Source organism: Onychostoma macrolepis, chromosome 08 (assembly GCF_012432095.1).
Source record: "Onychostoma macrolepis isolate SWU-2019 chromosome 08, ASM1243209v1, whole genome shotgun sequence".
NCBI lineage: Eukaryota > Metazoa > Chordata > Actinopteri > Cypriniformes > Cyprinidae > Onychostoma > Onychostoma macrolepis.
The window spans coordinates 10,250,812-10,272,436 of record NC_081162.1 but is presented as its reverse complement, the minus strand read 5'-3'; the positions used below and the strand labels follow the sequence as shown (position 1 = coordinate 10,272,436).

The window sequence follows — 21,625 nt, the reverse complement described above, 5'->3', positions numbered from 1 at the left end:
ATTGATGCTCATGGGATTTTACCCTGGACACAGCAGCTGTGAAAATCTCCCTCAACCACACACATTATTTAGACAGTCTGGATACTGTCAGGGAAATCCATATGCACTTCCACTGTATGATGAGAGCCGAATAAATGCCTCTCGTGACATGACACTTTTAGGACATCCTATCTCTGCTATTGAGCTGTGAGTGAGTGGGCAGAAGCACAGACATTATGTAACTGAAATGTTCCTGCCTCAGAGACAGTAAGAGAGCATCCACACACACACACACATGAGAGAGAGAGCCAGTGAGAAATAAATAAATTAAAATCTCACCTGACCTGGTTAGGGTGAGTGAATAAAGAGATGAAGCTGAAAGGGGAGACAGTGATTGTTTGTAACAGTGATGAGACAGTCAGTGCTTTTCTCTCATTCTGTGTGTGAGTCATTGTTTGACTGAGCAGCAGCAGCGTACTGGAAACCACAGAGAAGGACAAGAAAACGTGAGTGCATGCATAGGTATGAATGAGGATTTGCATTTTTTAACTTTTTTTATTTTTTTAGGCAGGTTGGTTTTCAATTGAATCCAAAAGTTACCAGATTATTGGAGTTTTAATTTAAGTTTGTTGCGTACTACGGAGCCCCGCACATGACATGAAATATACACTAACAGTAACCTATGGCCACAAATTAAGAATTCGTTCCATCGTTTTAGTAAATCGTGGCATTATTCATTGTGGCCACGATACATTTTTTTTTTTTATTTTTTTTTGTGCGGGGCTTCGTACGTTCTGTCACAATAAGGCCAGATTCGTGAAGGACTACTAAAATGATGTCTGGAATATACATCTACACGTTTAACGGTAGTTGATTTGACTAGTTCTTTGAAACAACGAAAAATTATGAGCTGGTTTTTCATTTGTTACACTGGGCACAGAATCAAATTGTAATAATATTTCACAGTGTTACTATTTTATTGTATATTTGATCAAATAAATTCAGCTTTGGTGAGCAAGGCGTCTTTCAAGAACTTCTTTCAAAAACATTTTAAAAAATGTTAACTTTTGTCCAGTATTGTATATATTACTTAAAAAGTCTGACAATAACCAGGTTGACAGTGTTACAGTTCTTTTAGATATGAATAGGCCTGTGCTCATATTACAAGGTGTTTGTTAGAAAGATTTCATGTCGATTTTTCTACAAATACCCACTTTTCAGTTGTTTACTGTACAAAATCATGGTAGTTAACTATTTAAGATTGTCCTGTTGTCTACTAAAAACAAAAATAAAGTTTTAAAATTCAAACATTTCAAAAGTGGGATAAAATATACTATAGTTTTTATGTTGTCAATACTTCAAGGAAAATTTGGGAGAATTAGTTCTTCTTTGCTCCTGCAGTTTTCATCACACATGCAGAAATGTGCTCTGCCCTGTCAATGTTAATTGTTTAATTAGTTTTGCTCTCAAACATGGTATGTTTGATTGCATAAAAAGGCACAAAAGTGACACCGTTTTTGGTGGAATGACCCTTGCGAAGCTCCAGCAGGTTTCTCTGTTTTGGCTCGGAGGGGATGGATTGTTCTACATCTTTTGCCTCAGGCAGCGTCCTCAGTTTCCAATGGACTGCTATCGAGTGACTCTATTCATAGCCCTTGCCCCGTCCCAGGCAAGCCATGTGTCCTCTCAGCAGTACTACACCGCACATCTGTTCAGCTGCTTTCTTTCTCCATTATCATTTAGTCAGACTCATTTAAGATGCAGTGCTATCAGAGGAGATTATGTGCACCCCAGAGAGGGCATCTCCCGTTCATGTCCCTCCTCAAGCCGCTTTCTTCACAGCCATTTTCTGTACTGTAACGATATAATCCAGCTCCCGTTCTTATGTAACTCCAGCGAAGTACAGATATTAATAATCCCACGCGGCCTGTGGCACGCTGGCTCTGTGACATCACCGTCAGCCACATCGGAGTATGACTAGAGCACTGTGGGTAAACACGCTTAAGAGCAGGACATGGAGCGCTTTGCTGGAGTTCACAGAGAGCAGGGCTGCCAGTCTGTAGATTATTCATAGATTATGGGCCATGGTATGTACCGCTTCTCCACATAGATGTGTGGATTAAGACATAATTGATTTGTAGATTACAGTCTGTGGGTTGATTTTTGTAGCGTATGTAATGTAAACTAAATCTTAGACACTTTTAAGTGTATTTGTATTGTCTTTGGGTATTATGTTTGCATTTATTATGTTTGCTTAGATCATTTGGGATTATTGGATTCTTAACTGTAAAATATCATCTATAGTTATGTTTATAAGAATGATTTATGTTGTGCACGCAGGGGTCATATTAATGTGCATGCTTATGTGATATGGCTCAGAGCATGTGTGTGTGTTTGTGTTTGACTGCACCAGGGGTCTGTGCATGATGTCAGATGTCTGGGGGCGATTTGTATGCAAGATGTAAACAGTGTTTGTATAAGTATGTGTGTGCAGTTTGTGCAAGATATGTTTGCGTTTATGTAGGCTATGTGTGGGTTGGTGGAGACTGAGGAGTGTAACATTTTGTTTCAACATCTGCAAAGTTTGTTTGCTACTGTTCAAATGTTTGGGGTCAGTAAGATTTCTTAATGCTTTTTAAAGAAGTGTCTTATGTTCACCAAGGCTCCATTTATTTGTTTATTTGTATAAAAGTAAAAACTGTAATATTGTGAAAAAAGGAATCTCCCCCTTTTGTTTTTATATTCTAGTTCATTTATTCTTATGGTGGCAAAGCTGTATTTTCAATAAAGAGCAGCATTTATTTTGAATAGAAATCTTCTGTAACATTATAAATGTCTTTTGATAAATTTAAAGTTATAGTTCACACAAAAATGGTAAATTTGCTGAAAATTTATTGAAAATTTTAGCCTCAGGCCATCCAAGATGTAAATGAGTTTGTTTCTTCATGGAAAAAGATTTGGAGAAATTTAGCCTGTGCAGTGAATGGGTGCCGTCGGACATTTTATAAAAACATCACAATAATCCACAAGTAATCCACATGACTCCAGTTCATCAGTCAATGTCTTGTGAAGTGAAAAGCTGCATGTTTGTAAGAAATAAATCTATCATTAAGACACTTTAACTTTGAACCATTGCTTTTGGCTAAAATATAAGTCCTCTTTCCATAATATTGCTTTCTCCATTGGTGAGCAGGAGATCTAATGCAATATTTCTCCAAATCTGTTCCGATAAAGAAACCCCACTTATCTACATCTTGGGTGGCCTGAGGGTAAAACTTTTACATTTTTGGGTGAATAAAAGCACTTAAATAAATAAATAACATCAACAACAAAAACACAATAATAATTTTACTGCTGTACTATGTCAAAATACTTGAAATTTACTTAACATGTTTTTGTTGTTGTTGTTTTTGAAGTAGTAAACATTAAAAACTTCAAATAAAATTTAAAACAGATATAGAAAATCTTAAAAGATAAACAGCTTTGCTGTGAAGCAACAGCAGTTTATGTAAATCTTCATGCATCCACGCCACTAGGTGTCAGGATAGAGTCAAAGACTGCTGGGATAGAGAAGAGTCAGGAATAAAGAAAATGAGTGCACCTTTACATGTACCATTATTTAGACACCGATTCTGTTATTTAGCATCCATTAACATGATCACAAATCAAAAATCTTTAAATCCTTTATATTTAAACAGAGACTAAACACTTTTACTGTAACATCAGGAGGATCATGGTGATGTGAATAATAGTCATTTTACCCCGTTCCTCATTTCTAATTGGTTAAACTGATGGTGTTACACATCTCCCCGGCTTATGCATGATTAAGTGACATGTGGCTCTGTCCCATAGGAGATGATGGGGGTTGAAAGGCAGTGTGAGGTGGAGGTACTGACACAGTCCAAAAGAGATTTACAGTGGGTCCAAAAACAGCTGTCGATCATCTCTAACAGAACCAATGGACCAGGCAGGACCAAGGATAAGGTAAGTGTTTGGGTTAATCAAAAAATTCACTACAGAAACATGGATGATCATTTATTGTTTTCGTTTGTAGTTGTTGTATGGACTATAATACAGCATTTTATATAGGCCCTGTGTTTTATGTTAGCTTGGTTTAGTTTCGAAATAAAATAATAATCTGTTAGCAATGTTGTAGTTTTGGATCAACCACAAGGCTGCGGTCCAGGCATTATTGGATTAGTCTGTGTCCTGATCACGGTTTGGTTTTCTGAGGACTTGGCCTACTCCTCCATCCGGAGCAAATGCCTACTTCCTCCTCAACCTTTTTCCACCCCTCCTTTACCCACCCCTCCTTTACCCAACACCCTCCATCTGTTCTTTCACAAAAAATAAAAAAATAAATCACTGTCTACTTTCTTAATCACTTGGTGAGCTTCACACATGTACACATGAGACGGCACTTAGTATCCTGGGAAAAAATAGGAGCACCTGTGGCATTTCTTTGAGTAACAGATCAACATTTTGTTCTAAACCCATGGATAATATCCAGTTATATTAAAAATGTATTTATGTGTAAAAATATCTCCAGTTGATTCCCGAGAGCTTGTCTGAGTTGGCAACAATAACCAAGGTGGGTGGAATTTAGCAAAAGATCAAATTATTTTTTGTGGCAATGTAGCCATTCAGTTGCCTCCTCTCTCCTTTTATTTAACAAATGAACTTCATCCTTCACTTTAACCTACAGTGCTCATGAGCAGACGCGTTTTCTGCTTCAGATCTGAAGAGGATGGAAATTGCTCACTTATACTAAGGGCAAATAACATTTACTTGGCTGGAGTGTTTTAGAGATGTTAATGAGTCCTGCGATGTACTCAGGGTCTAGATGTGCCTTTTAGAGACGGGAATCAGTGCAGGTTTATATACTAGAGTGTTGCCATATTTGGCTGTGGTTATGCAATGCCAGATATCCCATGAGACAGCAGAGGGCTCTTTTGGGAGAGATTGAGGGAGACGGGGAGAGAAAGAGGAGAATGACAGCCTACTTAATAATTTCTACGGTTGCCAGGCAGCAGTATCCAAACAAGCCAAGCTTGTTTTCTGTCTAGTTTAAGGGTTATCTATATGATATTTCTTTCATGAATCGCATTGTTTTTTACTGGGCACACTGCTGTATTCATGCACAGCATGCATTCATTTTTTAGTAAGTGTGTAATACCGGTGAGCGGCACAGAGGGCAGTCTTGTCCTATTGTTTCATTGCCAAGTCTGGGGAAACCCTGAACTGTCCAAATAATCCTCTTTAATACCCTGCTGCTCCTGCATCCCTGATCTCTGATTGGCCGGCGCTGCTGGGAATGGTCCTGCCACTGCACAGTGGGAGATAAATGATTGGTCAGACTCACTCATTGGTGGAAAGAGTAAGCGAGCACAGAAGAGAGAGTGGTTTCACTGGGTTTCTGACAAGGGATCCTCATTAACAAATCCATCTTCTGCAGTCAAATCACAGATATCTGTTAAAGCATGTAATTCACAGAATTCTTGACCAATGATGAGGCATGTTCTTTAAGTATGCAGGTGTGTAGTATAAATATATTCCCGGATGTAATATATCCACCATGTTGGCATCGTCCTTTGACCCCTGGTCTCATGCTCAATCTCTGCTCAATGGTGCTAATTCAGACATCCTATTTATTTAGCATTCTGGCTTTTGAATATTTCTGTATGTAGCCGTGATTTTATTTACATGCATAAGAATATTCCTACATTAATCAGATTAATTAATTTTGACATTTTCTTTATGTAAGTTTCATTATGTCATTGTTGTTCCAAACCTGTATGACTTTCTTACTTCTGTGGAACACAAAAGAAGGAATTCTGAAGAACGTTAGTAATTAAATAGTATTGGTTCCCGTTGATTTCCATTTTTATAGAAAAAAAATATATATAATAAAATAAAATAAAAAAAATCTTTAGTGTTCAGCAGAAGAATAAAATGCATAAAGATTTGGAACAACATGAGGGTGAGTAAATTATGAAAAAAAATTACATTTTATGGGTGGACTATCCCTTTAACCTGATTCCCATAACCAAATGAATCCAGTGCACAGAAGCTTCTCAAGTGGCATTTAGATGTATTTACACAGACTGTGTAATGCTGCTCAGAGGTGGCGTAAAAGCATTTACACAACAAATATAACTATGTTTTGAAAATGGGTGGGTCAGAGCAGGCTTAATTTAGTCTGGCTTTTATGCAGAAATTTGAACCAGCACAGAGCAGCTTTAACCAGGCTGTGTAAAGATGCCTCAATATTCCAGTTTCTAGAAATCTGAATGAGACCACTTGCATGCCTATACCAAGCAAATTTTTGTGTTTGTGTATTTGTGATATCTGTCGTAACTGAACAGTCATTTATATATGTGTATGTCTGAACAAATTTATTGGGTCATATAGAGAGGGGATAGTTGAGGAATTGAAGAAAGATTTTTCGAGCAAGGAGGAGACTTAACTTTTATGAACATTAAAAAAACGTCATGACCTACATGTTGAAATCTGAAATATGTTGCTATTGCAAGTCGCGATAAAACAGACATAGCAACAGATCTTCTGTATTGTGACGTATGTCAGAGTGAAAAGGATTATTGTAAAAAAAGAAATGTAGCGAGTGGGCTTTGATCTATCCATTGGTTGTTGATTAATTGCAGACAGATCTGAATGCATGCTTGCAGTCGATTGTAAGAAAGGAGTGAGGTTTAAGTGGAATAAACGATAGGAAAAAAAACAGCAAACGTCATGAGAGAGGGACCTATCGTTTTTCGTTCAGAAAAATCGAGTTATGTTTAATTAAACATTATGAGGTCTAAATGAACGAGTGAATGAATGAATGAATGAATGAATGAATAAATATTCATGGATGAATTGTTCATAATCAGATCAATAAGCATTTAGAAAATAGGGTGAATTTTCATTTCATGCTGAGTTGCGGACATGAATGAGAATTGATGTGTTTGAATTATTCTGCTGTATACAGGAATATTCTGATAGCTGTGCAGCTTGTAAACATCCTTTTGGTTTAAGGTTTAATCACAATATGGACCTTAATCAGAAAATGATGTTCATGTAAATGTGGCCAGTGATGGGGAAGGGAACGAGCGAGAGAGAGAGAGAGAATGCATAAACACCTTATTTGACCTTGTCAGCTCCAGTCATGGTCCTCCAGGGCAGATGGGTGATGCTCATCTGGAAGATGATGCTGAAAATGCAGATGCACAGCATTGGGCATGAAAAACGTGCATTTACATGACAGAGATGTCAAAGTGAACCAGCGCACGACTGTCCTGCTGAAAGCTGCACTGGCTCTGCACTTGTGCGTGCTTCTCCTCTGTGAGCGTGTGGGGGAAAGAGAGAGCGAGAATAGGCCAGTTGTGTTCACATATCTTCTGCGTTGATCCAGCACACAGATACAGCTGAAGAGCGCTTTAAACGAGCGCTAAAGGCAGGCAGTGTTTGTGTGCTGCGCTCCTCCAGCAGTGTGTGTGTGTGTGTGTGTGTGAGAGAGAGAGAGAGTGTGTGTGTGTGTGTGTGCGCGCGCGTGTGAGAGAGAGAGAGAGAGAGAGAGTGTGTGTGTGTGTGTGTGTGTGTCTGTGAGAGAGTGAGCGCGCGCCTGTGCGGTCTCCTCAGTACCGCCCGCTCCAGCGCTTTTCTCTTCCCGACGGTCGCTAATGAACCGTTTTAAGCCCGGATAGCACGGACAGCGGACCGGAGCCGTCAGCCGCCCCTTAATATGACACAGTTGGACGCGGCTGTATTTACGGGAATCATCTTTTAACGGAAGAGCAGCGGAAGAGGTAGAGTCGCTGTCCATCGCTTGATTTGGTTCACGCGCTCAGCTGATCTGAGAGCATGTTGTGTTGATAAGGAAGGTTTTGGTCAGAAATGTCTTGTGAATGCGTTACGGTACGGTTGTTTAGTCGGGTAGATGTTTACGTTGCTGCTTTGGCTGTAAATGTCATTATGGCTCGTGCGGTCGTCTGCACTATAACCTTATAAATACATATATAGTAGTCCGCTGTGCCGTATTAAATGTGCTGAAAACATTATTCAGTGTCCTTCTGCCAGTGAAACACATGGCTGTGTGGGGTACTTTTGTCCATAGCCATTTTAGATTGCAGCACTGCTGAATGTTTCTCACAGTATAGCTTGTACTATTAAAGAGATAGTCCTCTTTCTCATCACTTGTGAGCTCTTCAAACTCCTTCTAGATCTCACTGTCATAATCCGTTATAATTCTTCATTTAACATATTCTTTTATTTTAAACAACCAAAAAGTGATAGGTGAGGTCAGGGCTTGTTGTCACCGAGGTTGTATCTAAGTAACTGAGATTTTGAGCCGAATTACAAGAATATGTGTTTTCCTCTTGAATGTTGTATTCTAGTTCAAACCCTAAATTTGAATGTGATGGGTTTTTTTTTTTTTTTTTGTAATTCTGCCCTTTAATTAAAATTCAATATCACAATATTTTGCTGTAGCTGTTGTGCAAACAATTGAACACAATAAAACGCATTCAGACAAGAACCAATAATATAATAGATAGGTTGAACTCTGGAATATGGTATTTTACCTATAAACATCAGGTTGTATTTATATGGTAGGCTATATAAAAATTATACAATTTATTAATTATAATTTAAGCGTTTTACTGACCGTATCAAAACACGTACAGACATGTACCATGGTTCTATTGAGATATAGAAATAGTAATTGTTCACTGCTACAATGATAGCAATGAAAGCACCATCGTCATGGACTGATACTTTTTTTTTTGTAAAGGGATTTAATTGTTAGCATCATATCAATTGATGTCAGATCAGTCTGTTTTGACAGTGAATATCTGTCTAGGGGATAGGAGCACAGCATATTTTTTACACAATTCAACTGTTAACCTGAATGAATAAGTTTAATAGTTAGTATTTTTCCATGACTTCCAGTTGCTTTATTTGGTCTAGTCACAAAACAGTGCCATTTCAGACACATACAAACACCCATGTGCTTTTTAATTATTAACACATTCTATAATGACATGGTGTACTTCTGGTGTAATATATCGCCCTGTAGTGTGATATGACAAGACATCATCTATTACATGATAGTATGTGGAAGGTAGGCCTATATATTAAAATATGGACGTGATTGAATGAAAAAAAATTAGACAGATTGCATTGTTTTGTAGTGGTCTTGGGTTTATTCCCATTAAGCAGGTGTTTTGTCCGATACAAATTGACATACAGTACATTAATTCCAAGAACAATGATGCACTATGGTGTTAGATGTCTCACTCAGGGGTGCAATGATGATATAGTATTGCATTCTCAGAAAGTTTTCGCTTCTTGGAGCTTGTCTATGTGGAAATGGACCTGTAACCTTTTTAGCATTTGTAGTAGTATTTAGGTAAATCTGATATGGAATGTCTATTATCATATGCGTAAGCTATTAGTGATGCCTTTGAACTTCTGTGTTGTTATGATTTAGTTTGTGTTAGAAATATGAATTTGGTACTGTTGTTTTGTGGTAAAGCACTTTACACCATATAAACAGTCTCAATTACATGAAATGTGTTCTCTCAGAGCTCATAGAATATTAAGAAGAATATAACACCTTTCACACACAGCTTGAGTCTCAACTCTCTCAGCATTCTCTGTTTGCTTGTAACCCCCACCTTTTTTGTTTGTCAGTCATGTCATCAGTGAAAATGAGTTCAGTGCATATGATTTGAGCATTGCAGATACAGGCTATGGTATTGCTGTTTTTGAAGATGAAATATTTCATTTTTGCGCCACTTTTGATGCATATTTCAAACAGCGATTTGAGTCTGTCCTTTTGAAAGGGTCAAGGTTTAGCTGGTTAGCATGGACTTTTTAACTCCTACTGGAAGATATAGTAACTACACTCTCTATATTTCCTTTTCACAGTTGTTTGCAAGCAACATTATATGTCATAACTATTTCATTATATTGAGCAGATGTTTTACTAATGCCTAATTTGAAGGGCCCTTAAAGGAGTCGTTCACCTAAAATGAAACCTCATGTCATTCCAAACCCGTAAGACCTTTGTACATTTTCGGAACACAAATGAAGATATTTTTGATGAAATTCGAGAGCTTTCTGACCTTGCAGACAGCAACGCAACTACCATGTTCAAGGCCCACAAAGGTAGCAAGGACATCCTTAAAATAGTCCATGCGACATTGGTGGTTCAACGATCAACCTTAATTTTATGGAGCTACGAGAGCGTTTTTTTTTTTTTGTGCACTAAGAAAACAAAAATTACGACTTTATTCAACAATTTCTTCTCTTCAGTGTCAGTCTTCGATGTGCGTTAACAGTACCATGACAGTAGTTTTACTTTTTGAAGTAAAAATCCCATTTATTTTCTCCATAGGGGAAAAAAGGCCTCTAACACTAACTTGCTCTATTCTTTTTCTATTCTATCTGTTTTCTTTTTATTTATTATATAGTTTAAAGAAAACCCCTTGCTACATGTACTGTGCTAGGCTAACTGAGACGTGTCATAGCACTTGCATATCATTGCTCTTTTGTTGATTTTGATTGCTTCCATTGTCCTCATTTGTAAGTCGCTTTGGATAAAAGCGTCTGCTAAATAACTATATGTTAGTAAATAGGGCTGGGCGATATATCGAACACGATATTCATGCACACCTCGTCAGGAGATTTAGCGCTAATCACAGAACCGGCTTTACTGACGAGATGCACATGAATATCGTGTTCGATATATCGCCCAGCCCTAAATGTATGTGTGTGTGTATATATATATATATATATATATATATATATATATATATATATATATATATATTATTATTATTATTTTGGATGTGATTTAATCTCAATTAATTGATTTGACAGCACTAGTCTTGTTACTTTGTCTAATTTACAAATACTATTTTTTCCTTCAAATCAAAGTTTGTGATGTTGTGATTCACCTTGTGAGCCTCATGGCTCATTACAGAGCCCCAGCTACGTTTTATTAATTAGTTCCCTCGTTTTAGTTACATCATGCCACACTGTACTGATTCATTCCCTCTTTTTCATTTAAATCATGGCCACGAAGTTTGTCATTCTTGCGACCTCACAGCTTATAACTTTTTTAACAAAGACATTTTTAAAATCCCTATGGAAAAATTAATATGTACTATACTATACTATTTCAACAGCTGCTGAAAATGTGGGCAGGCACTGTTGCACTCTATTACAGACCTCGTTGTTCACTTTACCAATAATTAGTGAATAAAGGAGGTAGGATGACTGATTTGAATATTAGGTCACACACACTGTGATGCTTCAGATGTATGTTTGTTCAATTACCTGTAGTATGTTCTGAATCTATCACTTGTTCGGGTTTTGTGAAGCAGATGGCATGTAAGAAAAATTGCTCTAAATACCATCAGATTAATTGCAACAATAGCAGAACGAGATCTTTTTTCCTGAACACAAAGAACCACTTCAGCATTAAAGGCTTCATTAGGTAGATATGACTTTAAATTATACTAATAATATCGTTAAAGGGACCTCAATTTTTTAGACAGTGCTGTAATAACTGGATTTTGGTGATGCTTAGTGCTCTGCTGGCAGAACAGGGCACGTGTCTCTCTCGCTCTCTCTCTCTCTCTCTCTCTCTGCCTTATTCCCTCCATCCCTGCCTTACTTATATGAACAGCGGCAGTCATGTCCAGATTACATAACTGGCACCCCCTCCCTCATTCTTGTGGTCCAGTAGAGGGAAATGCTCAACTGGGATCTCATTATGGTGTTGTTCAACTGGGGTTAAAGTGCACTATGATCACACACGTTCTTTGAGTCTCATCAGGCAGGTGCTTGTTACTATGTGTCCATCGTTCTTTCATTCTGCTGTGTTTTTGGGATTATATTAGATGCTTCTTCAGCGAAGAGGATTTAGTGTTAGATTTAGATTTACTAGTGTCCACTCTGTATGTGTGCTGAGCTTTGATTTTTGTGACGGACAGCAGTCAACGGCATAAGCCCATCCGGAGAAGTGTGCAGCTGCTGAGGAAATGGACATGCTTGTGAATTATGAAGTATGTGTGTGCATGTGCGAGAAGGACAGGGATAAGGAAGAAAGCACAGAGGGAAAGAAAGATGGAGAGCGAGAGAGGAAGAGAAAGAAGGTGGAGCGAAGGAGAGAGAAGAGCAAGCGAAGACAGATGCCAGTTAGTGGCTGGTGTTTGCATACAAATGAATTTAGACAATATTAGAAGAGGCTATATTTATATGTGCGGACAGATGTTTTACTGTGTAGGAGAGTTTGTGTGTTCACACTTAAAGGAATAATTCACTCAAAAATGAAAATTTGCTGAAAATGTACTCACCCTCCGGCCATCCAAGATCAGAACAGATTTGGAGAAATTTAACATTACATCACTTGCTCACCACATGGATCACCTGCAGTGAATGGGTGCCGTCAGAATGAGAGTCCAAACTGCTGATAAAAACATCACAATAATCCACAAGTAACCTACACGACTCCAGTTCATTAATTAATGTTTTGTGAAGTAAAAAGCTGCATGTTTGTAAGAAACAAATCCATCATTAAGGCATTTTAATTTTAAACATCCCTTCTGGCCATAATCCATAATAACACTTCCTCCAGTGTAAAAGCCCATTCCCTGTTGTCCCCTCACATCAAAATCCACTGACATGTTTGTTTTGAACAGTTTTTTCTTGGAAACGGTACTTGATCTCTGCATATTTCTCTTCTGATTAAGACTAAATGACTTTGAGAAAGCACTACTATGGATCGAGAACTTGTATTTTAGGTGAAAACAATGGTTTAAAATGTCTTGATGAGTTTGTGTATTAAAAACACACAGCTTTTCATTTAAAAAATGACATAAATTGATGGACCGGAGTCTTGTGGGTGACTTGTGGATTATTTTGATGTTTTTATTAGCTGTTTGGACTCTTATTCTGACGGCACCCATTCACTGCAGAGGATCCATTGGTGAGCAAGTGATTGTAATGCTAAATTTCTCCAAATTTGTTCCAATGAAGAAACAAACTCATTTACATCTTGGATAGCCTGATGGTGAATACATTTTCAGCATTTTTTCATTTAGTTTGAACTATTGTTTTAAAGGAAGTTTACCAGAAATGAAATTAAAATGACGCTTATTGTTGTTCCAAACCTCTATGATTTAATTTCTAATAAAACACAAAAACACAAAATGAGACATTTTGAATAATGTGTTGGTTGCTTTTTTAATGCAATTATTGCAAAATTCGCAATAAAATGACAGTAGCACCAGATCTTTTCTTCAGTATTGTGATGTACACTGCTTTCTCCCAGATGCATTTCTTTTAAACGCTGTCATTTAGCTCTGCCTTCCCAAGGGCTTCCGTAATGAGTTTATGCATCTTGCGTACATGTGGGAACTCCCTAAGCCAGAGTGTCCAAGGAACTCCTATATCACGTAACACTCCACAGTGAAACCTGATGTTCATGATAGTGTAATAAATCGAACCCTGACCCAGTATTCCCGTAGAGGAGACAGATCTCGTTGTAATTTCCAGCTGTTTAATTGGCTTTAATTGGGACAAATAAAACACAGCTCAGGCCAGCGTTACTAAGAGATAACCTTGACATTCTATTTAGCCCTGCTGTCTCACAGTACTGGGAATTCAGCCCAGCTAGTCGGCTTGCTTCAGATCTGCCGGTGGAATAGCCGCTCTTTCACTTCCAGCGTCACTGATCTGGACTGTCATCAATCCAAGCAGATAGATTTAAAATAATAAAAAAGACTGATTATATCCAGGTTCTCCTCTGAGAGCCACGATTCGCTTCTGATTTTTAATTATACAAACACAGCACAGAGGCGGTGATGTTCTACAGGGGTCTTAACAGAGAGTCTGCACCACCATTCAGTTACTAATTGGGTATTATTATTCATTTTTGTGACTAAATGAAAATCTAAGGCTGAAGTTCAGATGTAAAATATAAATGTAGGATTTAAATACTACAAGGTGGCGGCTTATGTAAATAAAATAGTGAAATACTATGGTATGTGGATGTTGTTAAAGACCAGGATTAAATGCAAGACTCAAAAAATAGGCTATTTATAGCCTATATTTAAGATTTATACATTTGAATATCCATCCACTTGGATTACACAGTAATCCAACTAATATATTTGTCAGTCACACATAAATTTGATTTGATTTGATAGCACTAATAAATTCAATGTGTTTTAAATACATTTTTATATAGCAGTTTTAAATAAGTTTATTAGATGTAAACCTCTAATACATTTTTAATTAATTAAATCTAGCTTGTTCCACAGCTGTCCATATTTCAATCTGTTCAATATGTTTGAACACGTCTCTGTGTTTTAAGTGTTTAAATTAACAGTTAACAGATTTATGCTGATTCTAAGGAACTCTAATAAATGAACATTTTGAAAGTAGCATTATTGAAATAAAATAATAAATATCTGCAAATACTTCATAAGAAACTATGACATGATTTTTATTTATTTTTTATTTTTTTCATGATTTATTGGGGTCCCAGGTCTGTCTACGTTAAGGTTGTTGTAGTTTTTAAGCTGTCCCGTTTGCCATTTTATGCTTCTGAAGGACTTTCACAGTTCTTAACTGCTTATTCTGGCCAAGAACCACCCACTTAGACAGGACGAGGCCATCTGATCAACCTTTAAAGCGTCCAACCACAGTTTGTGTTGTTTTTATGACATTTTTTATATTCTAAAACACAAAAATGGACTGTGAGTGAAAAATGAGAAAACCCAGAAAAATATATAGTTGTTCACATAGATATCTAATTTACTTTTTAATGGAGCTAAACTCGCAAACAAATCAGCTAATTCTTTATCAGAAATGCTTATTTTATCAGCCCAGCAACGCGATTAATAGCTTTTTAATACCTTCCTTCAGGCATTATAGACCTTTTTGGTTTAGGTTTTGTTGACATAAATTTGGGCCATTTTTGCAGCTTGGTGTCAGACTTTTTTTTTTTTTTCATCATATGACCCCTTTAAGATATTCACTGTCTCTTGCCATATTTGTGTGCCGTATGAACTGCAAAGCTTAAAAAAATTGGGACAGGTCCTCATTTAACACTAGTCTGGGACCTGAGAATCAGTGCCAATTGCAATCTTTTTTTTCCGCCTGTGATTAGACGAACACCAGCTAGTTTTAAGGCTGCATGCGAGACAGGATTTAGCTCTTCGTGTGATTGCTTATGACCTGAGCATATGAGAGCAGAGGACCTGTTGATCCAATCATGTTGGGATTCACACTCATATGAAGTAACACCTTTCAGTAGAGCTGAGCTCGGGAGGCCGTCTCTGTTATACAGTGATGTTCTCAGTGACAGCCAAAGCTTCAAAGCTCACCCTGTAATCATCCAAAAACACCCACCCCATGCAATGACGGCGGGACATCTGGTGTCACATCCGGCAACTTTTTAGACACAGACGGCTTGTCTGTGTTCACATTCTTTGTAAGCCAGGACATTTGTTTGTTTATTGTCATGTACACTAGATATTTACGCATTTACATGATTTTATGCTTAAGTAAATGATTCATTAAATGTAATTGGTGCTTCAGTGCATGTAGCTAATTCTATTTATTAGACCTCTGTAATTGAATACAAAACACCCACAAGAGAAAATGAAAATGGCATTAGACATTATTAAGGGTTTTGAACTTAAATAGAATTACACATGCAGATAGAAAAGGACAGTCTAGTCATACATTTGTTTTTGTTTTTAAAAATGTAGTTTTTTCTTGTGGTCCATTTGTAATGATAGTTAAGTGAAACATATATTTTAGTTTTTCATGATCATTTTCTATTTTTACATTTTTTTGAGACTTTTGTGCACTCTACCAAATTCAGTTAAATTTATGCTCTTATGCTCAGCAAGGCTACTAATATTGTAAAATATTATTACAATTTAAAATGTTTTTTTATTTTAATATATTTTAAAATGTTATTTATTTCTGTGATGGCAAAGCTGATTTATTTTTAGCAGCCATTACTCTTCAGTGTCTCACGATCAGAAATCAGAAATCATTCTGATTTGCTGCTCAAGAACAATTTCTTATCAATTTTGAAAATAGCAGTGCTTTTTTGTCTTTACGGTCACTTTTGATCAAGTTAATGCGTCCATGATGAATAAAAGTGTTAATTTATTTCCAAAAAAATATATACTTGTTTAGGCTGCAGAGTCACTATTTTATTTTAACTGGAGTTTTGGGTTCTAAATATGACTCTGTGTTATAGTACATTGACTTTTTAATTTCAAAAGATCAATGAAAGTTTGGTTTGTGATGATTTGTTTCCTTTAAGAGGCGTAAAATTGATCTGTGGTGGCTGGCCTGCTGTGGATGTGATAAGTCTGGATTGACAATGATGTGAGTGGATTAGAGGAAAAGTTCCTTTCTATCGCTGCTCGCTGAAATCATCCTGACAGTCTAAGCATATACATGCTAGCCTTTAGCCATCATTAGAGAAGGAAAAAGAACAGCACATCACTACAGCCTTCTCAAAAACTTGAGCCGGAATCAAATCTGAGGTGTAATGGAGATTTTCTGAGAGATTTGTTTATAATGACAGTTTGCTGTGAGACGGTGGCTGCCAGTATTTGACTTCACTAATGAAGTTTCTTTGTGTTAGTTGCCTTGAGGATTCTTAACTAGTGTATATGTGTGAGAGAAAGTGCTAGTTCTGCTCCGAGTGTGTTATAATGAGAAATCCTTCCTTAGTGCCTTGGCTTCTGCTTGGGGATGGGCGATATCTTATCGTTTGCGATATACCTATTAAAAATTCTCCCCACGTTAAAAATTTGTCTTCCCGCGATAATAACAATAAAGTCTAATTGTTGACATATAGTTGTTGAAGGTGGACTTGAAATTGAGGAGTTTATCGCTAAATGAGGAGCAAGGTTATTTTCGTAAACGAAAAATAAAACTAAGACAAAAACGATTGATGAAAAAAACAATTTCATAAACTGAAATAAAATAAAAATGTCAAAATATTTGATAAACGAAAATGAAACGAAACTAACAACAGTTATTGATTAACTAACTTTTTCTCATATAACACAAGCAATCAAACCATCATTAGGCAAGTTGGTGTTTTGAAGAAAAGCAGATACGCAACATGATAATTAACAGAAGAAGAAAAAATTAGAACGCACCTTTCTGTAAACAATACAAAACGTGCCATAGCATCTTGTGATCACTGCCAAACTTTTGAACAAATAAATATGCAAAGGCTAAATCACATCATACACGCGCTTATAATTCTTCATAAATAAAGAAAATAACATATTCAAATGTGAGCCTTTAAATAGGCCTACGATTGCCGTTATTATTGAATTTCATTAGTCCCAGTTATGATTTATGCGCGGATGTTCACGGAAAAGTGCGCAAGGCACGACAGTTACAATATCACGATTATGGTTAAATAAGAAAAAAGACATATAACCAAATTAGGCTACGTTTATTTTCATATTAAATATGTCAACACACCATTAGATATGACATTAAGTGCAACTTGTGTAGATTTATTTAGTAAAAAGGCTTGCATCCTTTGTATAGGCTACTTTTACCATCTATCAATCTCAGCATGGGATAATTTTGTCGCTATAAACGTTTGCCTCACTAAGGGTAAATTATGCTAAGTCTTTCTTTGGCCTTCACTCTGGAAGTGATCTGTTGATTCTGCTATACTTTATTTAAAACTGAAACTAACTATATAAAACTAAATAAAAATGTGCGCACCAAAAAAAACTAACAAAAATATTAATGAAACAAATAAAAACTAAACTAAATTTCATAGCAAATTTGAAAATGATATTAAAATAAAACAAATAAAAAATATATAAAAACTATAATAACCTTGATGAGGAGCTCCTTCTACAGTCTGGAACTGGTTTGGTTAGGGCTGTACTGTGCACACACAAAAAGAAATCGTTCTGAATAAATGTACTACAGTAGCATGTGTGTGATACAGTTTTGCATGTGTATGAGGCTGTTTACAAACCTGTTGTCCAACAAAGATATCATTCATTGACATGCTTTTTGTCCAAATTAACTTAATAACATAGTTGAGTGTTTGAATTAACTTCCTTTTGTGACCAGACATGGTTTCATATTACAGAATGATAGTATTATATACAGTGATAAAGGCCATGTCGATTAGCATTGCATTATACATATAATTTCCTTATAAAAAAAATACCCAAGATTGAAGAACACAGATAAACAGATGTGGAGTTTCCAGTGTGAATTAAACAGTCAAAACATGTACTCAGTAATGCTCACAACACCCTATTCTGAGTAAAAATAGGAAACATAATACTTTTCTCTAAAGAAACAGGATTCCCTGAATTATCGTCATTGATATCGTTATCGCAATAAAATACCAGAAATATCGTGATATACTTTTAAGCCCATATCGCCCATCCCTACTTCTGCTACTTACAAACCTCTTAATAGATAAATATAAACATCTTTATATATTTTCCAATACTGATATATAGCTACTCTCATAGGGTTTCTTTAGGCTAAATTCTCTCAAACAGCTGATAGTACTTTTTTATTTGTTTGTTTGTTTAGCTGACTAGCTGATGACTTGTTTTTTTTTTTTTGGATATGCCATATGTTGTTGTAGACTTGTTTGGATCCACCTTTTCTGGGCAAATGTAGCGTTGCTTTTTTCTGAGCTTGCTGGGCACTGGCTCAAGATGTGATGTTGTCAGGGATTTCTTCAGTGATCTGGGACAGATTGGAAACAGCTGCTCGGAGGCTAACGGAACTGGAATTATGAGGCATTGAGTCTAAACGATGTGATTAAAAAAATAGATCAGAAACGAGAGATTAGAACTGTATCATTATGCGTCGTAATTAATCAACTTATTATTGAGCAAATCTGTGGTGTGATGTAGCCTGCAGTGTTCATATTTTACACTTCATATTTTACGTTCTCTTTAAATTGTGGTCATTCATTTAAAGTGATAGTTCACCATAAAAATTTAAATTAATTTAAATTATTATTTTAAAAATCACTATAAAAGTAATCTGGTGCTATATTCCAAGTTTTTTGGAACAAAATGCTAAGTCTATGTGAGAAAAAGGCAGCATTTTTTTTAATGAAAATATTGCCCTCCACCATAGGAGATAATTAATTTTCATTGAATGATGATTTATTTTATTTTTATCTGAATTTTTTTCCTTTCCAGGTAATTTTTTTTTTTTTTTAATCTGAATTTTCCTTTTTTGGATCTGGTTTTGAAAGTTGAGCTGCTTCTTTTTAAAAATATTTTATTTGTCTGTTTTTCTCCTGGAGTGCTGATCAATAGGAAGAAAAGAGCTGAAAGGACCCTTGTTTACTCTGCAGAGCTAATTGATTCTCACTGCTGTTCTGATCAATTTCATTTCACACATCATTATGCCAGCATAAATATTGTCCCACTGTGCCCTCAGATAAATGCTTGTCTTTTCTTTTTTGTCTTTTTTTTTCCAAGTGTTATCTTCACACCTTTCGATTCATCTTCACTGCTGGAGTTCCACGGAGACCGTTAATGTGTTAATGAGTATGTGACCTATTGTTATTGTCCTCTTTACTTAACTGAGGCTGTAATCATATTCCTACATTCTTTCCTGAAGTTCATTCCCTGTATTCAAGCGTTACAGTAATATCAGCATTTGTGAAAGCAGTGTTTTCATAGCCTGTGTTAAAGGACGTTATGGCTTTGAACAATTTTATGAGGTTTTAAGAGGCTGCTTGTGATGTCACAAAACAGCTAAAGGAATAAGGTCACCTACAAGATTTCTAAAGGTTTTTCTTTTGCTTTGTCCTTTCTTTTTTCTCACTGTGTTATGATACAAGACAGAAGGCACTGCATAGAAAAGCACATTTCTCACTTTGAAGTAACTGAATATGTCTTATTGAACAGGTCTTTATTTACACCTCCACACTTATTATTATTATTTTATTATTTTTAGGAGAGCAGAAAGAAAAAGGAGAGCGACAGAGAGAGAAAGAAAACAGGATCATGGCATGACAGGCTAGACTCAAACACCAGTCAAAAGTTTCAACACACTTAACAGAATTTCTTATGATCTTAAAAACCTTTTGACCTAGGGATTTAAATCATTAAAATTGCTGACATGGTTATGAATTTGCCAAAATGTTTGCTGTCTAGGTAAGTAGGTAAATATAAGATTTCATCCAAGTTTTTGTTTTATATAATTCCCATACTTGCCTTTTTGTTTTATTGTATTTTATTACTATTATGATGATTTTATTTTAATTTTTTAAAGACTTTTAAATGGTTGAAATGGTAACATACAGAGTGTATTTTTTTTTTTTTTTTTTACTGGCACATAGTTTAACAGTTTTGGGTCAGTCAGTTTTTTTTTTTTTAATACTTACTATTTAATTTATAAAAATTAATACTTTTATTCAGCAAGGATGTCTTAAAATGACTGAATTTGACAGAGGTTATATATAATTTTTCAAAAGTTTTCTACTTCATATAAATTCTGTTCTTTTGAACTTTCTATTCATCAAAGAATCCCAAAAAAATTGTCACAGTTTCCACAAAAAATATTAATCGGCAGCTGATTTCAACATTGATTATAATAAGAAATGCTTCTTGAGCAGCAAGTCATAATATTATAATGATTTCTGAAGGATCACGTGACACTGAGTAATGATTGCTGAAAATATAGCTTTGCCATCACAGGAATGACATTTTAAAATATATTAAAATAGAAGACAGTTCTTTTACGTTGTAATAATATTTCGCAGTATTTTACTCTCACAGTTTTTACTGTACTTTTAATCAAATAAATGCAGCCTTGGTGAGCATTAGAGACTGGTGTCCTATTATGCTTTTTCACTTTTTGAATTTTAGTCAGTGTTAGGTGTGTATGTTTGGGCATAAAGTCCACTCCGAAGGGTGATGTTTCGTTTTAAAAAAATCCCTTTTCAAGAACTACAGCGAACGGCTCGTTTGCACTACAGCGTTGGTTTCCGGTGTTTGTGATATCACAAAGCGGCCCATTAGAATATCATTAAAATAAATCCCGCCTACGGAAATTCGAATGGTTGGCGGGTGGGGAGAACGCTCGGTTGAGCACTGCACGTTTCAAAATAGAAACCCGGTGCTGGTGTTTTTATAAATTCAACTGTATAACAGTTTCAATGCAATTCATGTTATAATGTTAGAATTAAAGAACAATAAACATAATACATATTACCGTTGCACTTATCTGTACATAGTAAATGCAGTTATTTTTAAGCTGTTATTGACATCCTATCTAAAACGTGATTTAGCCAAAAAAAAAAACAACAACAATGACGTTACCACTTTAATATGTCTTGTAATATCCGTGCATGCAAAGGTTTAGCGTGATCCTCTTGTTCAATATTCTCGGGGTCTGAATTGATATGGAAATATTGACGAACTTGCTGCTTTGGCAAGGGGCGGGACAATACTGAAACACCGTCTAAGCTGTTTGCCAATCACAACGCACTGGGACAGCTAACCAATCACTACACATTTTGTTTTTCGGAAGGCGGGCCTTCATCAAACCCGGAACTAATCGAGCCATTTGTGCCAGGCTGGGG

The 21,625-nt window shown here is 36.1% G+C and overlaps 1 protein-coding gene and 1 long non-coding RNA gene across 22 annotated transcripts in view; both read left to right on the top strand.

Moving 5' to 3' along the window:
* The first annotated feature begins 2 nt into the window (after window positions 1–2).
* The window catches only part of rimbp2b (RIMS binding protein 2b), a 224,815-nt gene continuing 203,192 nt past the window's right edge, over window positions 3–21,625 (top strand). For 14 of the 21 annotated variants that reach the window (XM_058784445.1, XM_058784433.1, XM_058784431.1 and 11 more), the window contains exons 1-2: window positions 3,551–3,715; window positions 3,832–3,963. In XM_058784445.1, the coding sequence (XP_058640428.1) occupies window positions 3,713–3,715; window positions 3,832–3,963 (135 nt within the window). In that variant the 5' untranslated portion in view covers window positions 3,551–3,712. Of the gene's footprint in view, window positions 502–1,975; window positions 2,067–3,550; window positions 3,721–3,831; window positions 3,964–21,625 lie in introns of those variants that run through there. The other 7 variants (XR_009272449.1, XR_009272450.1, XM_058784444.1 and 4 more) reach the window with 5 other exon arrangements.
* LOC131545536 (uncharacterized) lies at window positions 7,085–20,089 on the top strand. The gene is made up of 3 exons (XR_009272452.1): window positions 7,085–7,784; window positions 19,515–19,583; window positions 19,996–20,089. It is a non-coding gene; the product is annotated as an uncharacterized LOC131545536 (long non-coding RNA).